The sequence below is a fragment of the Ambystoma mexicanum genome, chromosome 1p (assembly GCF_040938575.1).
Source record: "Ambystoma mexicanum isolate Mex_15411 chromosome 1p, UKY_AmexF1_1, whole genome shotgun sequence".
Lineage (NCBI taxonomy): Eukaryota > Metazoa > Chordata > Amphibia > Caudata > Ambystomatidae > Ambystoma > Ambystoma mexicanum.
In genome coordinates this window covers 540,158,297-540,180,583 of record NC_090921.1, presented here as the reverse complement: position 1 = coordinate 540,180,583, position 22,287 = coordinate 540,158,297, and the positions used below count along the sequence as shown (strand labels likewise).

The window sequence follows — 22,287 nt, the reverse complement described above, 5'->3', positions numbered from 1 at the left end:
TGTCCAATATTTTTTGTACAAATTGACAATTTTTATTGGGTCTCAAATTGTTGGGTTTTCTTGGATCAATGTTTTTTTCTGAATGGGGGTGATGGTGACTTTTTTCATATCATTAGGGACATAGTTATCCCTAATGGAGGCATTAACGAGGAGGGTCAGGAAGGGGGCAAACGGGTCCTTATGTTCCAGGATTAATTTAGGTGGTAGTAAATTGTATGGGCACAAGGTTGGGCACATGGAAGACAGCATGCTGGGCATGTCCTGGATAGAGATTTGAGAGAAAAAGAATTCTTGAGGCCCTGCCAATAGTTCCGTTGAGATCCTGTTCCGTTAGGGGGGGATTGAGGGCTTGAGCTGCTATAATTTTGAGTTGGGCATTGAGACTAAGGCAATTGTAGCACAGTCTGAATTAGTGGGAATGAAGGAGATCTTGGAGGTCATGAGTTTTTCCAGGGATTTCAAGATTTCAAAATGTTTCTCTGTATGGTTGGACGAGGACACAATTTAGGTATTGTAGAAGCTTCTCTTGTTTTCCTGGATTAGAGCTTTGTATGAATTATCGCTCCTTCCAGGCAGATCTGATATCTTTGGATATCCGTTTAAGCCACCAGGCCTCTAGGGCCCGCTTGTGGTTTCTCAGTAGTTTGAGTTCTGTAGCGAACTAGGATTGGTGTGAAGGGTTTTCCCTAACCTGTTTTGTTTTCAAAGGAGCCGATTGATCGTTGAGTTATTTGCACATGTTACTTGGGCAGGAATGTAGGTCCTGATGTGTAATTCTTTTAAAGTTTGCTCTGTCACTGTTTTTAGAGGGCTGGGGGGCTTGCATGAAGGGTAAGGGCTCTTGGTGGTGAAAGTGACAACAGAGTGGTCTGACCAAATGCAAGGATTAGTTAACATGTGGTTAGATGTAAGGTTCCTTGACAATATCCAGTCAAGAATATTTTTTGTTTGTGGGTTTGCTGTTTTGGACTTCGAGACCTATGCTAACCAGGGAAGATTCTAATTCAATGGCTTCTTTATCCAACATATTCCCTCTCCAACTGTTCAGGTCTCCCAGAAAGAGCGTAGCAGAGTTGGAACTGGACAGCTTGTTGTTGGTAATTTCGTCATTGAATTCATGCATAGGGTTAGGGGGCCTGTAGATGAGGACGATATTGATGCAATTATTATTGGTTGGAGTCATTTTTACATGTAAAGTTTTGCAACCTTAACAAGAGATGTGAGCTGGGGCAAAGGCCCAACTCTGTTTTTGCAATGATGGCAACACCGCTGCCATAGCCAGAACTACGGTGTGCTCCAAAGAAAGAGAAACCTTCAGGTACTGCTAGGTTACTAGAAGGTTCGCTCGTATCCCGGATCCAGGTTCCCGTGATACAAAAAAATCTCCAAGCTATTATCGATTATCAGATCATGGCAGTCTCGAGCGTGGCTAATCAAAGACCTTGCGTTGAGGAGTGCAATTTTAATATGGTTGCGTTACATATAGTCAGATGAGCGGTAGGATTTGCAATAGTATTGTCGGGGTTAGGAGAGCTAAACAGTGAGGTAACAAGCTTGAGAAAGCAAGGGTGTAATACCGACCACTGATGCCATGTCAAAGGTTTGGGTAGCAGTCTGGATGTCCTGAGGTGGTAAGCCTGGGCTCAAAGGCCCTTGGTCCGGGGAGATGGTTGTAATGAAAGGGGTGACACATGATGGTTCAGAGGGACCAGGTTGTATTTTAGCTACTGAGACTGTTTCCTTTAGGGAGGGTACAGGATCTGATGCTTTGCTGTCCGTATCCGAGGGAGTGACTGGTGGTACGGTCAGGAGGCTATCCAGTTTCGTTAGTTTTAATTTGTTAATATAAGCCAAACTATTGCACCGAGGGAAAAGGAGTACTCGTGGGGGATAACCCATTGTGGCTACAGGGCATGGGTGGGGAAGATGCAAAGGTATCTAGTTAGATGTTAGAGCACTAACTTGTACTAAGAAGCCCCGTGGCACCGTGAACACTGATGACCGGCGAAGACTGGCTTGTTGCTGAAGCGCCTGCCGGTTCAGTAAATAGGACCCAGAGAAGCCTGGGTAATGTAGTTCACGAGTGTGCTTCGTACGCTCCCACTTAAACAGGATCACAAAGATCAGGTGTTACAAAGTACAGTCAGAAAATGAGTGCTTTTTCTCTCAGCCAGATGGAATTAAGCAAATAAATGCAAGGCACAGCAGCTGCTAGTGGAACACTATCGTCAGCACTGTCAGAACAGTCAGTAAATGTTACTTTAACTAGATCAATCAACACAGATGCGTTTGGTCTCTAAACTGCTCAGCCTATACTAATGAGGGAGGCATCGTTCATTTTCGTACAGGCAGCTTTGTAGTAGGCGGAGTGCATTGTGGGTTGGGCATTATGTGGCGTTATATCTGTTGCGTTCAGATATGCGGTGGGATTACCTGGGCATGCTTTTGGTGCCTGGGCGGTGGCTAAACCAGGAGGGATGCCCCCTTCCAAAACCGCCTCTGGCTCCCCCAATGCTCCATACACACAGGGGTCAGCACCAAGTAAGAAATAGGAGGGCTGATACCACTATTACAGCTGGTGCTTGGCCATGAAGTCTAATACGTGAATATTCCCTCTTGCAGTCTTTCGTCCACTGAGAAATTTAAGGCAGGTCAATGTCAGTGATGTTATCCCCTTTAAGGGTCCAATTCTGACCGTGTTGCCTGGCACAGGCAGGGCAAAACCCTTCGTAGATTATGCTGCTATGACTAGCATAGAACCAGGAGAGAAAATGGATGCTCGGACCAAGCACCAGATAAATTAGCGAGTGAGGGGGCTGTACTGCTGTCTCCTAAGTATGCAATGTTATGCAGGCAAATAAGTAAGATACTAAAAACAAAGATACTGAACATGCTCAAGTTCTTAACTATATCTGATCTTGAAGAGAAAGGAGGAATAAAAGATGCTGCATTCAATCTGTCTAGTAATGTACAATAACTTCAGTCATAACTCTTAGCTAAGTTCAAGAAAAACCAATGCATAAGAGATGTGACCCGTCTGCTGCCTAATAGAACGACAGACAGCGGTCTTTCTAAATTTAACTGTCGTGGCCCTGGTGCACATGAGTGCGCGCCAGGGCTGACGGGCACGGCCGATACAAGCATGAGAAGATGGAAGTTGGAGGTGAGGTAAGTGTTTATATGTTTGCGTGTATGTTGAGTAATGTTTGGAGTGTGTGGGGAGGGGCTTGGGGAGAAGGTGTGTGTGCATTTGTTTATATTATATGTGGGGGTAGCATAGGGGTGGTTATGGGGGAGGGTTCGGGATTAATGGGTACAGTGCTCAAGATGTGAAACTCTTTCCGAGGTGAAGGGGGTCGAGGGGTGGTTGAAAAGAGATATATTTGGCTAATATTAGAGGCTGCACCAAATTGGCCAAAAAATGGGTCTTTTATGTGTGTGGCCTTTAATATCCGAATTTATCACATAGAACCGTCTGGGCACCACATTACTGATTGTACTGTGAAAGCACCATAGTGAGCTTGCCATTATACCCCTGTCGGTTGAGTGAGCTGGGCCTTAGAACCCTTGGAGCAGAGTAAGCAGCATGCTGGGCTCTATATACCTTCAATTCAGGAAATAAAATAAATGCAGGGTGCAATGTTCCCCTAGTCTGAGATGACAAGAAGCATGCTGATTTATATATCTTTGAGAATGAGCAATCAAGAAGAATGGATATGGTGCCATCAGGGGGACCTGTGGATCCCCCTCAACTTTGGGTAGACAGCCTATCAGAAAATAGCCAAAGCTGTTCCTACCCCAGGCGTGGTGTGGGGGAGTTGAGGGACTCCAGTCCCTGGTTATCCAGAGGGTTTGAAGATGTGCAGGGCTATTGGAACCACTCCACTTGTTTCATTACCAAAGAGGCTCGGTCCTGGCAAGGTCTCTTTTCCAAAGACCCCATGACCTGTGAACATCTAACCCCCGCGAAGCCTGGCTGAAATCCTGGAGCCAAGGAAACCAGTGCAAGTAGGAGACTTGAACTGCAACTCCCGGAATGCAGCTGGGCACAAAAGGAGAACCAGTGAGTCCCAGGAATCCTCCCAAAACTAAGTAAGGAGCTTAACTCACCAAGAGCAACACAGCAAATGCAAGCATGTCAAGTACATCAGGGGTGCTCAATATACCTTGAAAAGTGCCTTGAGCATGGAAGGGAAACTGATGCCCCAAACTTACAAAGCACCTGGAACTGGAGAGAAGCTAGAAAAAGCTAAAGGATGCCTAAATCCCAAGGGGCATTGTAGTTTTAAAAGGTGCCCAGAACATGAGGGAAGTCCTGAGGAAACCAAAAGAATATGATCCTGGGAAAGGACTGAGAATTGCGAATCACTTGAAAGGAGCTCATCTCATTTCTTCTCTCTGCCTCTCCTCGCTCCTTTACTCTGGCATGCTCTTCCTCTCCTCACTACTCCCACTCTCTCTATTTAAATCCGACCTCCTCTCTGAAGAACCACTTGCATAAAATACTAGGACTCCACCTCTCCCTGATCTCTCCCCCCTACATCTCTTCTGTTGGAGGCAGATGAATGCGTCATCCATAGCTTCTGCCCCTCCCCCGCATCAATACTGCACAGGTGAGAGACGTTATTCACTCAGACAGCCGTTACACCCTTATCCCCCACTGGTACAGCAGGGTTTTGAGACAATGAAAACTGAAAATGGTAAAAGCATTCAAACTAACGTAACCGTAGAAAAGCATGCATTAGACATGAAGCAAACATGCACTCCACATGAAGAACACGTGCAATAGGTAATATATGCATTTAGACATGATGAAAATTAACATAGCATCCACAGACATGAAGAACACTAACAGAACCAATGTATAGGGTGAATGCAACATGAACAACACATGAATATAGCTTGCTAAACACAGAAGCAAGAGTGTAATTGGGCAGCCATCTTCTTAAAAATGGAAGTCGCAGCATGTATTTGAATAAACACATGCCTCAAGACGTTGAGGAAACTCATAAGGCTGAATCCACTGAAATAAATATCTGGGCAGAGCTCAGACCATGGCTGGCAATTAGTGCCATGGTTGGAGTGAAATGAGGGCGGATCGAAACGAGGGATTGAAGGTAGGAGCTAGCAATTGCCAAGACGCAAGCAGTCTACTCCCTGATTAATTAAGGTTTTATATGGTCACAACCAGCCTTTGTTAGTCGGGTGCAGTACAACAGTAAGCCAAAAAACTCCATGAAGAATAACTCAAGAGTCTCTCTGGTGGCAACAGAAAACACAACGTACCCATTAATATTATATTAAACCTCAATAAATAGGAGGCAAATCTATTCCAAACACAGTCCCATGGCACATCACTCATAATTCGAGAACACTGGCCATTCATTAGAAAGAAATACAGATATGGCACCTGCGATACTCCCTAGAATTGCACATAGGCATGAATCGCTGTAACAATGCCAAATCTAAAGGGATCGCCCGGGCTCATGGCCTGAGAATGAAGGATGGTAACTTTTAATTGAAGGCAGAACGTTCCATGGGTGTCTCTGCCCCTACTTTACGTTTGGCTCATATCTCGACGACCTGTCAAGGGTCCAAGGAGTGTTAGCAATGTGCCAACCTATAAAAATCGTTTGTGTCACGCCGCCCATCAAGTAGTATGCCAACCAATCTCTTTTTGTAGAGATGTTTTTTTTTCTTTTCAAAATCGTTTTTCATTCAAGTTTTGCACAACAGTGAAAGTTAGGACTAACAATCTTCCAAATCATAAAATAAAAACTTAAACACGCATAAGCTCACTTTCAACTCCTTCCCTCGCCTCCCCCTATGGCAAACACATAGCAAAGCATGCATGCATTTATTGAGCACTCTCCCACTAGGATAGTTCTTTGTCCCTTTTTAAGCTGCAACTTTTCAGAACCCACCTGCTCCGTTGCGTTCGTTGATTGTCTCCTGTGCCCTTCTTGTGCGCTTGGGGGGGGCTGATCATGGTTGTTTGGCCGCTTTTATTTTTTTATGGCTCCAGTCTCAGATGCTGCCTCTTCCTGATCTTTTTGCCTTTACTGCTCTAAGAGCGGCAGCCATTCCATGTCTGTGTGCATGAGAATTCAGGATCATTGCCGTAGGCTTTGTCCAACCATTCTGTCTTTGTGGGGAGGGCACTCTGCATACATTTCCACGTTAAGCACACCCGTGCCACCAATACTAAATTCTGTGGCATATGTTGGAACAGTGAATAGTCCTCTGCTCTATCCCAAATAGCAGCAACAATGGTGACAGAGTTCTAGTGATCCCATCTATGGCATGTACCCAGCCCAAGACCGCTTTCCAATAAAGTTGTGACTTCGGGCAACTCCACAATTAATGCCAGTAATCGTTCTCGACAGTGCAACCCCTCAAGTAATTGGGGTTTCCTGTGTACATTCTTGACAGTTTCTGTGGGTGAGGTGCCAGCGGAACAATATTCTGCTATTGTGCATCTTATACTGCACTGCTATAGTGGAGGAACAAACTGCCCTATAAATGGTAGGCCACACCTCTGCCTCTCCCTGTAGCCCCATGTCAGCCTCCCATTGGGCCTTTGTTCGTGGTGTGGGTAGGTGCTTCGTTTAGCAGCGAGGCATGTTGCTGTGAAATAAGTCCCTTCATTCCCTGGTATGAGTCGAACACCTGCTCTACCGGGGTTAGCGGACACTGTAGCTGCCTCGGAGCTGCAAGTATAGAAATCATGGTATACCTCCCACGTGCAATGCTTCCTCCAGCTCCCCCTTTGCCAACACAATCCCATTTTTACACATCTACCCAGCCCTGATCAAGCCGGCCTCATACAGTGATTGGAAATGATTGGGGTCTACGAGTAAACCCCTGATCGGAGGGCCCAAATGCAACTGAACGACAAGGACCACAATGTTACCCATACTGTGTCTCAACCCTTCTGCCACAGCGACCAGAAAACAGCAAGCACGGGGTGGGTTTGGATTCCACAGGGCAGCTTTTCTTGCGGGACCCACAGCCATTACCCCCTTGTCACAGGTGTAAAGAGATTGTTTTCTTACACTAACCATTGTTTTTCCGGGTTTTCTCTGAGGTGGTCCAGCAATATTTGCAGCTGCGGTGCTCTGAAGTATTCGTATAGTTCGGGAAACCCCAATCCGTCCTTATCTTCTGGGAAAACCAAGAATTTTCATGGTATCCTGTGCCTCTGATCTGCCCACAGAAAGGAGAGTAATTATTTTGTCATATCTTGGTGGAAGGCTGCTGGGACGGCAACAGGCAATGATTGGAGGAGGAATGTTAACCTCAGCAGAATATTTATTTTTATGGTGGTGAACCTGCCTGCCCAAGACAGGGCGAGTTTAGACCATCCTAATGTCTTTCATTTTTTCCCACATCTGTAAATAGTTGGCTTTATAGAGCTGGATAAATGGTTGCTTAATGTTCACTCAAAGGTACTTAATACTTTGTTCTGGCATACAGGTACAGGGAGAATCTATCCACTGGCTCACGGTTGCTGCAAGGATCAAATTCAAATCCCTCTGCATCATCCTTAAGGCTGTCCTGGGCCGGCGACCAAGATATCTACAACTGGCTCTCACTTAATACTCTCCCTCCAGATCTCTGTTCCTCTGGCACCAACTCTGTGTGTCCAGCACTTCACTAAACAGCAAGCTGGTGGCCAATCTCTATCATCAGCATGCTCCCTCCTATGTAACAGCCTCCCCCTGTCTTGAGCTGGATCTCCACAAATTTACGGAAGCTCCTGAAAACCTTCCTTTACACCACCTCCTTCCCTTCCACCCTCCTCTGCTAAACCCCAAAGTTGCTGAGATTGGTGACCAGGGCCCTTGTGTCCTCCTGGGTCCTGGCCTCCCACATCCAATCTCCTTGGGCCTCCGCCCGCTCCCAGCACTTGCTTTGGCACCCACTGGCCTATGGCACCACAGACCTGCCCTTACTTATTTTATTGGCAGTTGACCACTCTCATCAAATAATTTAACAGCTGCCTACTTCATAGCACTTTCCTCTGTGGTACTCCTAGCACTTAGGCCCCACTCCCTCATCCCTTCCCTCTCTCTGCACTTTCACATTCTGAATGCTCACAAGGCCTAGTAGGTCCGCCTCTATCTTTCATTGTTAAATTTGCTTTTCATTCCCATGTTCCCTCCCTGTTACCCTGTGGGCACTTTGAAACACAATTTACTTGATGTGTAAGTGCCTTTCAAATGCTCAATAAATAAAATAAATATCCCCCCCCTCCCATGACTTGGGAAACCTGGGTGCTGTCAGTGGTTAGTGGCTGGGCAGTTGTTTTGTGTAAAATTATGCCAAATCCCGAATATGAACCATACACTTCTATGGTTGCCAGGAGGGCCGGAACAGTGGACTGTGTGTGAGTGACATACGCAAGGATGTCGTCTGCAAGCATCCAAGTTTGTACTATCTGCCATACCTTACAAGCCCATGTATGCCGCTATTCTGACGAATCACCTGTGCTAAGGGTGTGCTAAGGGATCCACTACCAGTACATAAAGTGGTGGTGAAAGTGGGCAGCCCTGGCGTGTGTCCCCCTTCTCAACCTGAATGTGTCCAAGGCTATCCCATTTACTACTGCCTGGGCCATGCTATCTTTATAGAGCACTTGGGCCTCTGTTGTTCAACACTCCCTGAGCCCTAGCTTGCTCAGGAACAGTCGCAGGAAGAGCCATTCTACCCTGTCAAAAGCCTTCTCTCCATCTATTGATATTGGAATAGGATCCTCCTACCTTTCTCCCAGACTGGCTGTCCTGTCCAAGGTTTTTCAGACATTGTCTGAACTCTGCCTCCCCACTACATACACCACCTGGTCTTTGTGAACCAATTTGGGGAGAATACCACTCAGTCGGGGGGCACCAGGATGCTTGTGTATATCTTCTCATCAACATTAACTAGAGATATTGGACGGTATGAGCCGCATTCTATCCTATCCCTCCCCTCTTTGGGCAAGATTATGATTCTAGCTTGAGTAAATGAGGGTGGAGCTTGGCCTGGCTGCAGTATGTTAAAAAGCGTCAAAAGAAACTGGGCGAGGGCCAGTCCATATGCTTTGTAGAAGGCTGGTGTATAGTCATCTTGCCCTGGCGTCGAGCCCGCTTTAAGCATAGAAATTGCCTTTAAGACCTCCACACTATCGTTGGGGGCATTAAGCGGTTTGCTCTCCACTGCTGACATTTTAGGCACTAGCCGCGTGAGGTACTTCTCATCGCTGCTCACATTATCAGGACTTTCTGTTGTATATAATGTGGCATAGAATGGAGCAAAATGCACAGCTATCTGGGTTTACTAAAACTTCCCCAGAGCTACTTGTTGTTTTATTGACTGCTCTGTCTGCTCTCTGTGCCTGTAATCGGGCTGCCAACATTGTATGAGCCTTTTCCCCATTCTCAAAGTACCTCTGCTTTAGTTATTGAAGCTCTGTGAGGGGCTTCCCCTTCCATATCTCACTCAGCCCCTTTCACAATTTCATAATCTCTGCTAGAGCGTCCTCTGGCGGGTCTGAACTCCGGTGGAGGCTCCCCTCTTTCGCTGCTATATACTTTCTCAGGGCTGTCTCTCGTAGCATGTATGCTCTTTTCTTGGCCGCGCCTTCCACTATCAACACCCCCGGGTGGTTGACTTAGCTATCTCCCATACTGTGTTGAGCAATATCTCGCCTGTATTGTTACCCTAAAATATGCCTCGATCTCCTTGTGGAGCTTTTCTTTGAAAGGGGGTCTTCATATAAAGTATTGTTACTCATCCATCTGTGGCTTAGCTGGCTGCTGGGCCCTATCTCTAACGTGACGGTAGACAATGTGCTTTACCAGCCCACTACTGTGATTGACGTGTTATTATCCTGAATTCCTGCGCTGCATCTATCGATATATAATCAATTCGGGTTGGGATTGGTGAGGCAGTGAGTGAAGTGTATGATTTTATGGTTGGGTGTGTTACTCGCCAGGTGTCTATCAAATGTGTCCCTCTCCAGATCTGTCAGGCTATCTCTGCTGGCTACATGTGGTGGGTGCGTGCCCCTCCTTTGCGAACTCCATTCTAGCGTGGCATCTGCGATTGTGTTGAGGTATACCCTCCGCAATTTAGTGTTCCTTCCTCCAGGAACTAGAGCACAATTTTACAAAAGGGGAGCTGTAGCTGGTTGGGTGCAAAAATAGAGCAAAGGATAACTACTGTCTTCCCCACAACGCCCTTCAACACAAAGTATCTGCCCTCTGGTTGCTTGTGAATGTGCGTCACATTGAGGCCCAGCGGGGTGTGATATAATATGCCCATCCTTGCCATTTTGTTGGGCCAGAAGCTCAACTGGCGCCCTCCCCCCACCCATCAAGTACTTCCCCCTCGGTGCATATTCTTGCCCATTCTTGTACTTGGGGCTATACATTTTATCTGTGCAAAAAACCAACAACTTTATCTGAGGAGCACGGAGCGCTTCAGCAGAGAGTTGAGCCCTTTCACATTGAGCGTCCCAAAGTGCAGTGTACCGCTAGCCTGCATCATGCTGCGTTTGGCAACCCTGTGTCGCAACTTGTCCAGGGACTCAACAGGGACTAGCGCAGTGTTGGATCGTGGAATATACTGTATTGTAAGGTTTGCTCTGACCTTCTCCTCTTATGCCCGAGATGCTTAAGTTCCTGAAGGCTCTTATGTGCGCAATGCTACTGTCATTGTTCTTCGGTGTGCGCCGGGTCTGGTGCTGGTTCTGGCAGGCACATTGTATTGGACTTCAAAGGAGTGATTGTGCCACGCTACCTTTTACAACGTAGTGCTCTGAGATCAAACCAAGTGTCAAGGGGTATTAAAGCAGCAGCATTTCCTTGACCCTCCTGCCCTGCTGCATCTTGGCCGTTTCCACGGCTCCCTTCGTTTGTTTCTTGCGTGCTCCTTATCTCACCTTGTTCGGATCCCAATTCTTCTGCTTCAACTGCTATAGAACTTTGGATGCTTCCTCTCCTGTTGTAATCCTGAAATGTTCCCACCGATGCTCAAGTTCCGGGAGAAGGAGGGAAACTCGCACTTATATTTGATGCTCTGTTCTTGAAGCCATGATGTCAATTGTCTTCAGTCCCGTATTTTCGTTAACATGGCGGCCGACAGTGTTTGATATATGCGAACGTGCAAGCCTTCAAATTCAATCTTATCCCGCTCTCCTGCCTTCAGCACTATTTACGCCTTCTGCCTGCAATGGTGGCATTTTGCTATGATTGATCGTGGGTATTTCGGGGGACCACCTCCTGTGAATCCTTTCGAATTCTATGGCACGGACTGGCGGCTCCTCAAAGAGGGTGGCAATGAGTGTTTTCACCTGCCGTTCTAGTGCCGTGGGTGTTTCCCCAGGCGTCTCCTTCTATCCCGTGATCTGGATGTTGTTGGCGCGACTTTCTCTGTTTTCGAGGTTCTCTACCTTCGCTGCCAGGTCAACTTCTCTTTGCTCAAGGTCTAGAAAGCAGCCTACCACTCATCTCTGTTAGTGTTGCGGATTGCTGGTTGTTCTCTAGCACCTCTAGCTTGTTCTCCACGTTATCCATCCTTGACTGGATAGCCAATATGGTTGTCATGATGCTGCTCTTCATCGATTGAATTTCCCAGAGCAAAAGATGGATGTCTGCCTTTGTAGACGCCTCGTGGTCTTCTCCTGGTATGCTGGGCGCATTTGCTTGGGGTTGTCCTTCCATCTCTGCACCTTTGCAGCGGAAGGTTTGTAGTGCTGCTTTGTACCAGGGTGCAGCGTGGCTGATACAACAGGGACTTTAGTTATGCAGCGGGAGATGGGGGACGTTACCGTTCCACGCCCTCCATGATTCTGTTTTAGGAAGTCACCTCTGCAATGTTTAACTCTGAGCCCATGTTTCAGGGACACAACTCAGCTGTGCCCCTCAGAGCCCCGAGACCCGCCAGTCCAGCTCGTCGTTTGCTGTGATGGGTGGAGAGTGCACCTGTTCTTGGCCACCCAATCTTATCAGTGGGTGCAGGCACCTGGGGGCCTCAGTGACTCATTACTTGGCTCTTTACTTCTTTGCTATAAGTCTCCAGGTACTGAAGCGCTCTCACTGCGCTGTTGGGAGCTCTGCCAGGGTTAATTTGCAGCCAGGCCCATACAGTGAAGCTGGTGCATCACCTTATAAGGGCTTTTCCTGCTGTGAGCTGTTTTGTATTTGTATTATTTGTAAAGCGCGCCGGGCCCAAGGCATCTGGGCGCATAAACTTAGAACACACAGTTTCAATTTACATACAGGAGAGATCATTGAGTAGCTCAACCAGCTTACATACAAACTGCCGGTAGGACTACAGTTGACCAGAGAATGTACAGAATAGTATGCAATATGATGGCAATACGAATAAATTGGGTAAGGGTATATATACATTGAGTCATGCTGGCATTTTCAACACATGCTAGGCAACAGGGTACAAACGTGAGTAACGACGAGGCAGTATTAGACGTAACGTAGTGTGTCAAGTCATTTCAGATGTTTTGAGCAGAGAGCCATGATTTGGTTTTACTCTTGAATGCTTGGAAGGAAGCCTCAGCTCTAATAACGTTGGGAAGAGAATTCCAGAGCTTCGACGCCAGGACAGGGAAGCTCACACCACCAGCTTTTTGTAGTTTGAATCTAGGGATGGATAGGCTATGGGTTTGGGCCACTCTCATAGGTCAGGTGGAGGTGTGAGGAGTGAGGCGGTTGGCTAAGTAGGTACGAGCCTGGTTGGACAGGCACTTGTGAGTCAAGGCAAGTGTTTTCAGTGAGATTCTATGCTTAACAGGAAGCCGGTGTAGGGTTTCTCGATGTGTTTAATGCTGCTCTGATGGCATTGTTCTGGGTAACTTGCAATTTGTTGAGGTTGGACTGACTAGTCCCTAGATAGAGGGCGCTGCAATAATCTATCTTGGACATGACACGTATTCTGGCCAGGATGATGCAATTGGGAGTAGTCGGGAATGGTCTACATGCCGCGATAAGTTTGCATTTATAGGCGGAAGCTGACCTGACAGCATTAGCTTGTCTGCATAGTGATAATGTAGAGTCGAGGTTCATTGCTAGGGTTTTGGTATCCTTAGAGACTTTGATGTTACCGTCAATGATGAATGACTTGAAGGACTGGTCAAGTTTATTAAGACGTTGGTGGGAACCCAGAAAAATCAGTTCCGTCTTGTCGTCATTGAGGCAAAGATCATGTTGCGCCATCCATGCCTGAATAACCATGTAGATGTCTTTCAGGGCTTTGGTGTTGACTGCATAATCACCCGTGATTTGCATCTGTCGCCTCAGTTGCCAGCATCTATGCCCTCATGCCAATGGTATCCCACTGGTGCCTGCCACTCGGGGCCCCCTGCAGCGTTCCGTGCCTGGAACTAAGTTAATGAGGCCCACCATCTTGCCAGGTAGGTCCGCCAGCCTCCCGTGGTGCTTGCAGGGTGAGCTTACAATGCTCAACTGTCTCACCACGGCGCAGGGCGCTTGGATCTGTGAGAGCTTCACTGCACGGGGGTGGCACTCACGTTCCATCCGACGCAGCCCTCCCACTGGTGGCGCTTCAAGCAGCATGGATGGGCTTAAATGCGCCTCCTCTGTCAAGAACTTTGCAGTGGGTCTCTGCCACCCTCTGTCATCTCCCTGCAGCTGGTAGTTCAGTTACGTTGTGCCCGAGTCCAGCACTCTACAGGGCAATTCACAGCTGTCTACTGCGGCAGCATCAGACTTACTACAATCAGGTTGCAGGCAACATTTTGGGGGGGGGGCACATGCACTTACTTATATTGCAGCTCCCAAGGCCTTTGCCACCTACAGCTACCTGCGGAGCCTCTTTGCATCAGGCTCTCATTCTGCGGATCTGGGCTATTGTCGCCCCTCAGTCTCTCCAGCGGTCCGCAGGAGCTTCCGATGCCGCCGCTGGCCTTATTTCTGTAGTTTCTGGGCTCTTACCGGCTGCCTTTCATCTCTTTACTGCGGCAGGCAAGTCCGGCAAACGGTCAGGCAGCCATTTCAATTGCACCGCCCTAGCGGTCTTCCCAGAGATGTTTTAACCCTTATCAATATAGAGGTGGTTCCAGGTGGAGCCATCAGATACATGTAGCCCAATGAACTGTTTAACCTGTATGTAATCCATATGTAGGCACACCCACTAACCTATCCGAGTCCCCATATGTTATGGCGTAATTGATGACACATTTGTAGTTGTACTTAAGCAATTGTTTTTGATTAACATATCGAGAGCGACACTATTTCAATGCTTGTGTGCTTTACCTGCTTTGTTTTGATTAGAATAAAGCTGAATTTTGCTGAGCACTTGGTCTACTGTCATAGTCTGGTTTGGACCGATAATGATTCCAATTCCTCTGGGCTTATTTGGGATTTTGGGGCTAATTTAACACTACAAAAACCCCACAGCACTTTTCCTCACCCCTTCATCCGAAAACTCAGCACTTCCTCCACTATCCCGTTCCTAGAACATGCTCTACTATCCTTGTCCCTGCTTCATCTGGCCTTGTATCAACATCCTCATCCATTACGGACACTGGTCTTCCACTCTGTAAATCAATGTTAAATAGTTTTGTAAGCATTTTTGTGCCAAAAATGCATTGTTTTCCCTGTAATTTTCATTAAATAAATAGAAAGACTTTGAGAAACCAAACTGGCATTATCAGAAAAGGAGTAAAGGTGTGACACCTCAGGCTGAGGGCTAGATAATTCTGAGAGCGACATGAGAAACCTAATTACATGTAAGAAAAGTTGTCTTATTAAATATTAGCACTTGTAATGGGTGTGGCAGCAAATCGTATTGTTCAGAACACTTAATAAATCTCACGATTCAAGCTTGTGTTCTGAACAAACCCACTGCTGTCTGCACCTGCCCACCAGCTACCTCCCCGTCCACTCCTTCTGCCTTGCCTGGGTGTTGTAGTACCGTGGCCACACCCAGCCTGCGGGGCTATCGTTGCAATAGAGGGGTTCTACATTTCCATGGTGGCCTTTTTGGGTGAGTAGTTAAAACAAGTTGACGCAATCTGTTATTTCATGCAAATACTTTGCTGTCCACCGTGATTGTAAACCCGGGGTGCTTAAAGCAACTTTGACGACGTCTTCCAGGCTGCACTAGGTGGTACTGGCTCAAGGACCCTTGTTAAAGGCAGGCCTTTGCTGGTATGCATGGAGCTATTAACTATGGCTCTGAGGCTATTACCACCCAGTACTGCTCATGGAACCAGTGATTATTGGTAAACTAGTACCTAGCTTCTCTAGAGCAGCCAATTGTGTTGCTCGAAATGTGAGCTGAATTCCATGATAGTGGTCCGCATTTAATCCGGCTCTTCTTACCCCCGTGATGGGAACCCTCCAAACCAAATGCAACCTCATAGCTTCGGTTACCTGCGCCATCTTGTATCAGTACTTTTTTGGGGCGGGTTAAAGCTGCGCGCAGCACACGCACAATGGTTTCCCCCACATAAATTAACCATGAACACTCGGTATCCGGTAATGTGCCCATACATGTCGTCACCGGGAAAAGCCATTGGCGACATTATATATGGTGACATATATGGTGACATTATGTATGGGGAGGGGGAGCAAGGGTGTGCCCTGCTCCCATTGTTAAAAATAAATACAAATCTGGAGTTGCAGGGGTGGTCCCCCCGCATGTTCAATGTAATAATGTCACCGCAAAAAACAGCAACTTTGTCAGGGGACATTTTTGATGGAACAACACATGGAACCGACCACTCGAGGTGTCGGGCCAGATTCTTGGGTCAATCGCCTTGGATTCTCATAGCCTCAACTCAATAGCCCAATGCCCTTCCCGTCCCTCGCTAGTCTGAAGGATGGAGATAGGATCATTAACCAGTCAGACTGACCCTTAGCACCTACCTTTATCAGCTAGAAAAGAACACGTTGTGGCAAAAGAATGTTTATATTTTATCAATGTCACTTTGCCACCAGAATTTAATTAAACCGTATTTTTATTTTTTTTGGTAGATTGTGAAAATTCTGAAACTCTACACGCCACTGGATGAGTTTGAGGAGCGTGTTTCCCACCGCTTTACTGAGAGTGTTCAAGTGAGTACTGCTGTGCTGTTTCTCATGCCACCATGGGAAGAAGAATGCGTGCAGAGATGGTGTGGGGATGAAAGGTGCTGGGAATTCTGCTAGCCACAAGAGTAGTAGGAACATGCATGATCTTGCAGGGCTATTGCCTTCATCAGGCTATCTTACGTTTTCTGACTGCTTGCTTTCAAGACAGAATGGGTCTCTTGCTCCGGCACTTATAGGATAGGTGTGATTACATGAGACAGCGTGGAGGGGCAATAGGCTTTGGGTGAAAGCAGGAAAGCAGGACATATTGTATGCAGTTTGATGAAAGCACTAATTGAGTGTTCCATTTATGAAGGGGCAGCTTTGTTACTGACTGGAGTGCTCCTAAAACGGTCCCGGTTCTATATAAAATGTCTTCCTGTGAAGCCGTCACATGATTGGTAAGCTCTGCATGTTTCCCAGCGACAGTCATTGTGAGGTTGGTAAAGAGCTTATTCTGATGTTGAATGTACACGGTTTAGACACAATCTCACTTCTAACTACGCTCTATGCTACGTTTTGGAGTTGGCCCATAGGCTGACGTGGGCACACCAGAGAAGTGATGGAAAGTGAGTTTGAGTGAGAAAGCAAAGTGGAATGTTAGGACTTGAGCAGCTGAAGAGTGAACATGATTTCTGGTAAGGGTGTGGTCCTGCAAAGATCAACGTACTCTTTGTCCTTGCTCCAGGTGCGGTTGCAGGAGCGGGTAGTAGGAGGCGACCAGCAGCTGCTTGTGGACCTGAAGAACCCGTACCCGCTGCACATTCCCTTTTCTGCCTCTTCTCTCCCTCTCGACCAGATCTGCATCCCTAGCAGTGCCAACCTAGCCTTCTTGAGGCGCATCTGAAAGTGAAACCTGGCGAAGCCTTGGCCACAGGAAGGAGAATGTAGTCTGGGGATCTTCCATAGTGGGACATTAACACCTAGCAGCTACCCTCCAGTGCTCTCCCGTCCACCATGGCGAAGCAAAAGCACTTTTACTCACATTGCTCGTCTCTTTCACTCAGCACTTACTCTGGACTCCTTAAAGTCTGGTTAAATGCCTACTCTATGCAGGACACCTCAAGAAGCAAACCCTGTCACTTCTGCTGTGAAGTCACGCACACGCATGGTCCAGGGTGGATGGCCAAAGCGTGCACCTGAATGTCCATGCTCTGAGCGGCCTCCTTGATGTGGATTGGCACAGGATGGTCCGGCTATACAAATGGGTTAAGAGACTTTTTATATATGTCTTAACACTTGTGTGTATTTATTTAAAAAAAAAAAAAAAGGTATAGTAAAACAGTGTGTGCTCATTGAGAACAACGTGTTGCCCTTTCTTTGTGGCCTAGTGCTGTGATTCTTGCCCTGTTCATCTGCCTCCTGTCTCTGCTCTTGTTCGTCCCAGTTTAGTCTCTAGAACTTACTTGTTTTGGGGATACTCGTTCTATCTACTGTTGGCAATGCAGATCTATTGGCGTTGAACAAGGCTCCCAAAGTCTGCATTGTTGGATTTGTTTAGCTGGCAACCTCGTCTTGCGTTTGGGTGGCTTTTCTACTTTGCATGGCCACCATTCAGCATTGACAACAAGCAATCGGAGGGTCCTTAACAGCATATTGACGGTTCCTATCAGCAGTTGTCTTAGAATTATTTGCCAGCCGATCCTTGTGCAGTCTTGGCAGGATAGCTCAGGGGCAACGCGCTCGTCTTGCAAGCAAGAAGATACAGAGCAACACAAGTTTGATCCCCGGGGCCGCGCTTGAAAACCTCTGGGTATTAAGCATGCTATAAATAACCAGTTACAAGATCTCTAAACCGCTTGGTTGATGTATTTTGTTTTTAATTATTTTTATTGAGGTTGGACCGGCTATGATAGTCTCTTCCTCCACTGCTTGTCTGATCACCCACAGCCACTGCATACTTTGTACATAAGAACTATACCCAGAGTTAGAATAGCTCTGTCTTTGGGGGACTTATTACGATTGGCGACCGGCCATCATTGTATTTTGGTTTGATATGATACGGCATTCATAACGCGCCTATACACAAGTGAACCATCCTTTAAACGCTGTGGCTATGGTATGCTCTGCTTTGTGTGACTTTGCAGTCTTTTGGAATGACATGGCTTTGCAGCAACTCCTCCCAAACTCTTCGGTCTAGAATGCCTCTTTCTGCGAGGGTCAAATTATCAAACCATTCAAACATTTTCTTGCGTTATGTGAGGAACAGTTTTAAGGCAAAGAATGTACGAAAAACCTGGCTGGCCATCTTGTCTAGCCTAAATGTCTTCTGAGGTCTCTCTTCAAAACCTAATGTTCATGTATAGTAAATGGAAGCTGCCCTCCTACCCACCTTCAAAACCTAATGTTCATGTATAGTATATAGAAGCTGCCCTCCCACCCACCCTCAAAACCTTATGTTGACGTATAGAAAACAGGTTTCCCCTATATGCGCTTTCACAACCCACTGTTTACATATAGTAAACCAACGCTGCACCTTTAACCCTTCTCAAAACCTAATGTTTACCTATTGGAAACAGAAACTGCCCTTCCGAATTGCCCATGTCTAGTAGTTTGGATTTACAGTTTTCTTTGTAGCCCAGGAGGTTGTTGCACATGTTAGCAACACATCCCCTTTTTTCTTCGTTTTGCAGTTACCCTTTCTATGAATTTTACTTTCCCCAGTGTGCTACTGTTCTGTTAGTTTTCTGGTTACAATTCTGAGTTTAAGCTCAGCCCTGGTCATTGGGCTGGATTTTCCCCGATCCCGCTCTCTGGTAAAACCTATTGTGCTCATTAATGTAATGGATCTGCTTTTGTTAACACGACTGATATTCGAACTCTGTGGTTTGACCCGTTAAAGGTGTACCCCATTACACCGTTTAAGTTAAGTTGGGGTAGCGGATGTGTCCCCCGCCCCCCTTAAATGATAAAATGGATACGTGGGTTGCAGGGGTGTCCCCCGCATCCTTTACATGGATTGTTGCGGCAAAACCACTGCTTTTTGCCGTGATATTTTGTGTCCACAGCCATTTTTGCCACGATTTTAACACATGGAACTGTGACAACTACTGGAACATCTGATTAGAGAACGTGTGAATATCCCTCGAAGGATGAAAGGTTGACTTTGGCCCTGCCGGGATTCGAACCTGCGTGAGCAGGCTCTGCACAGATGTCAAAGCGAGCACTCTACTCACTGCTATCGCATCGCATCACATGTGAAGCTAGTGATCTTTGGCACTTCTCCAGTATTGGATCTTTCATACACTCGCATGCTGTGAATATTCCCTTTCGTCATGCTGGGAATACTCGGTAACTTATTTGTTTACCCTTTTCCTATTTGACACCTTTTGCAACCCATTGACATTGTTATGAGTGCTTATGGTCCCCACCAATGGGACCTCGAGTATGTAGCTCTGTGCCTGCAGCCTCCCTTCAAATTTCAACTGTCTTTCTTGTTGGAAGGATTCCTCAAGTGGATCTCTTCACAGAGAAAAAATATTTAAAATTACTTTGGATAAAAGAATTTTATACGATGGAGCACTGGTGAAGCAGATAAGTGCTTTTTCAAAAATCGTGGACAGAAGATCAAAAAAATCCTTTTTAAGGCCTGTTCTACCTGCGGCCATAAAAATGACTTTGAAGAGGACAGACCTGCAAACTGCATCTGTCTGTACCGCAATCACTCCATGGAGCAGTCTGACATATTGTATTTGGTTATTTATATAGTGCTCTTTCCCCCATTTGTATGGCCTCAATGCGCTTTGTGGTTGCAACACCCTCAGCGACCGTAGTCAATGTGCTGCAGATTCTAAGAGTTTTATTTTCGGAGCTGCATGTGTGCATTTTCGCCGGTCTAGGACTTGGGTGGCTGGCTAGGCTCGACTAAGCAGCCCAAAAAGGTCAGGCACGTGGGTGGGCGCTGTTGGTGGTTTGTGATAGAGTGCTGTTGTTGCAAGAGTCGATGTGTGGCCAGCTATACCGCTGCTAGACCGGATGAGCATAGCCATAGATGCATTCTACGGTGCACGGATGTTTGGCTGTCCCTGTGTCCACAGACGTGATGTAAGGTATACATACCCTAGGCTACGATGTTGTTCGGCTGCAGCAATCTTTGTCCAGTGCAGACGGCATGGTCTCATTATTTGTGGTCTCTCTGGTGCTAGTCTGAGCGGGGAGGGCGAGTGAGTTCATTGCATTGTGCCACAGCGAAAGCTGCTGTCTTCCCTGGTTATTTGTCAGGTAGGAATGTTGTTCATGGGGCGATAGTTTGTCGGGGTGAGCCAATGTGAATACTGCTGTTCGTGTTGGGAGAGGAGTACGTTTATTGTGGTGTGCCTCAGTGAATGCTGCTGGTTTCCATGCAGTATTCTTCATGTAGGAGTGGTGGTGTGCATGGGAGCAACAGTTTGTCAAGGTGAACTTCTGCAAATGCTGCCAACATCTGTGTTGTAATTGGTGTATAGGATTGTTGCGTTCAGCAGTGTAGTTTCGAGAGGTGAGGTCTCAGGAGGATATTGGGAACATCCAGAATTTTAGTGCCTTTCAGAATTTCAGGTGATTTTCAGTGTTGCAAATGTGTCGGCAGCTCCAGATGATTGGCACTTGGATGGAGAATGGATCTGCCGAGTCTGGAGGAGTTATCAGTGCGACCACTAGGCGATCTGCCGTGCGAGATTTGAGATTCTTTGAGGGCTGGTAGGGAAGGATTTTGTCTCAAAGGAATTCCGGTCCGGTGTTGTGGATGGACCGGTGGGTGATTCACATGGCTCTAAAGGTAGTGCGTCGACCAATCAGGAGCCAATGGAGGATTTTTAGTGTAGGGCTAATGTGTTCAATGGCGGATAGGTCAATGGACGGGCGCGCTGCAGCTTTTTGGATTCTTTGGCGTTTCCTTAGTTGAGATGCTGGAGTGTGCCTAGAGAGGCAGTTTGCGTAATCTAGGCAGGACAGGATGATGGAGTTGATGGCCTTAAACACAGTGGGGATAGTTGAGGTAAGGGAAGACAAACCTGAGAATCCGTAAATGGAAGAAGCAGGTTTTAGATACAGTGGTAGTGTGTTGGGCGAGGGTGTGCATACAAGTTTTTTTGCAATGTTTGAGATTACCGGTTCTTGTCCTAGGGATTGAGGCCACTGAATTTTAGGGGAATCGTTTTCCCGCAAACTAGGATTTCGTTTTTCCCAGGGTTGAGGATGAGGTGGTTAGTTGTCATCGAGTGGTTGCGATTTCTAAGGATGATCTGGGTGTCGTCTGCGTAGTTGTAGCAAGTAAGATCGTATTTTTTTTATTATTATTTATTTATTTTGCATTTTTAAAGCACTCACAGAGCCCGCGGGCATCACGTCGCTTTTACAGGCATTTTGTTTTTTAGTTGCGTAATTGTTTTTTTTGTTGGTCAAGTTGCCTATTAATAACGCGCTTAAATACGCAGATGTTTCTAAGCACGGACCCGGGGATAGAACCTGTGTTGCTTTGTGTCGTCTTGCTTAGAAGGCGAGCATATTGCCGCTGAGCTATCCTCCTGGGACAATGTATGAGCGGATGATTGCAGGCAGTGGTTTTAGGTAGAAGTTGAAGATTAGGAGAGATAGGGATGCTCCTTGTGGGACACCTTTTCTTACTGGTCGCGATGTGAACTGGTGGAGGTGCATGATTTTTGATCAATTTGAGATAAGGAACAAGTTACTTACCTATAACTGTTTTTCTCCAGCATGGATTCACACACCCATGAACAATATGTCAAGTGTTCAGCACCAAAACCCGTAAAAACAGGCCAGATGCTTAGTCTGTTGACTAAATGAGGGGAATTCTCCAACCTCAGAAGCAAAGTTGTCGGAGTGCTGTGAGCAGGCTGGAGAAAAGAGACCCTCTTCCAGACAAAAAGCGAGGGCGGCAGAGAACAGCTAAAAGGCACAGAGAGTGTGCAGATGCCCCTTCTACAAGTGGACCTGTTCAAACTTCAAAACCGTCAACTGGATCGTCGACTGGAAAAAAAACAGAAAAGGCCAACCACCTCACCATCAGCAGCGTCAACGATAAAGCACCAGACTACAGCCACACTGCCTACTAAATCGCAGTCCACGAAGATTAGTCGGTGATGGACATCCATTCCATGCCAAAGTTGGTGGCTCCATCATCGAGAGAATGTGGCCCGAAGAAACTATGCCCATCGAGGACAACACTGTCGATAATGATAACTCCGATTCCAAA

The 22,287-nt window shown here is 46.7% G+C and overlaps 1 protein-coding gene across 1 annotated transcript in view; it reads left to right on the top strand.

The window, feature by feature from the left end:
- Positions 1–17,383, top strand: part of LOC138575296 (unconventional myosin-Vb-like) — a 1,749,675-nt gene extending 1,732,292 nt beyond the window's left edge. Inside the window, exons 36-37 of the mRNA XM_069649473.1 lie at positions 15,999–16,079; positions 16,783–17,383. Of these exons, the coding sequence (XP_069505574.1) occupies positions 15,999–16,079; positions 16,783–16,941 (240 nt within the window). The 3' untranslated portion in view covers positions 16,942–17,383. The remainder of the gene's footprint in view (positions 1–15,998; positions 16,080–16,782) is intronic.
- The last annotated feature ends 4,904 nt before the right edge of the window (positions 17,384–22,287 follow it).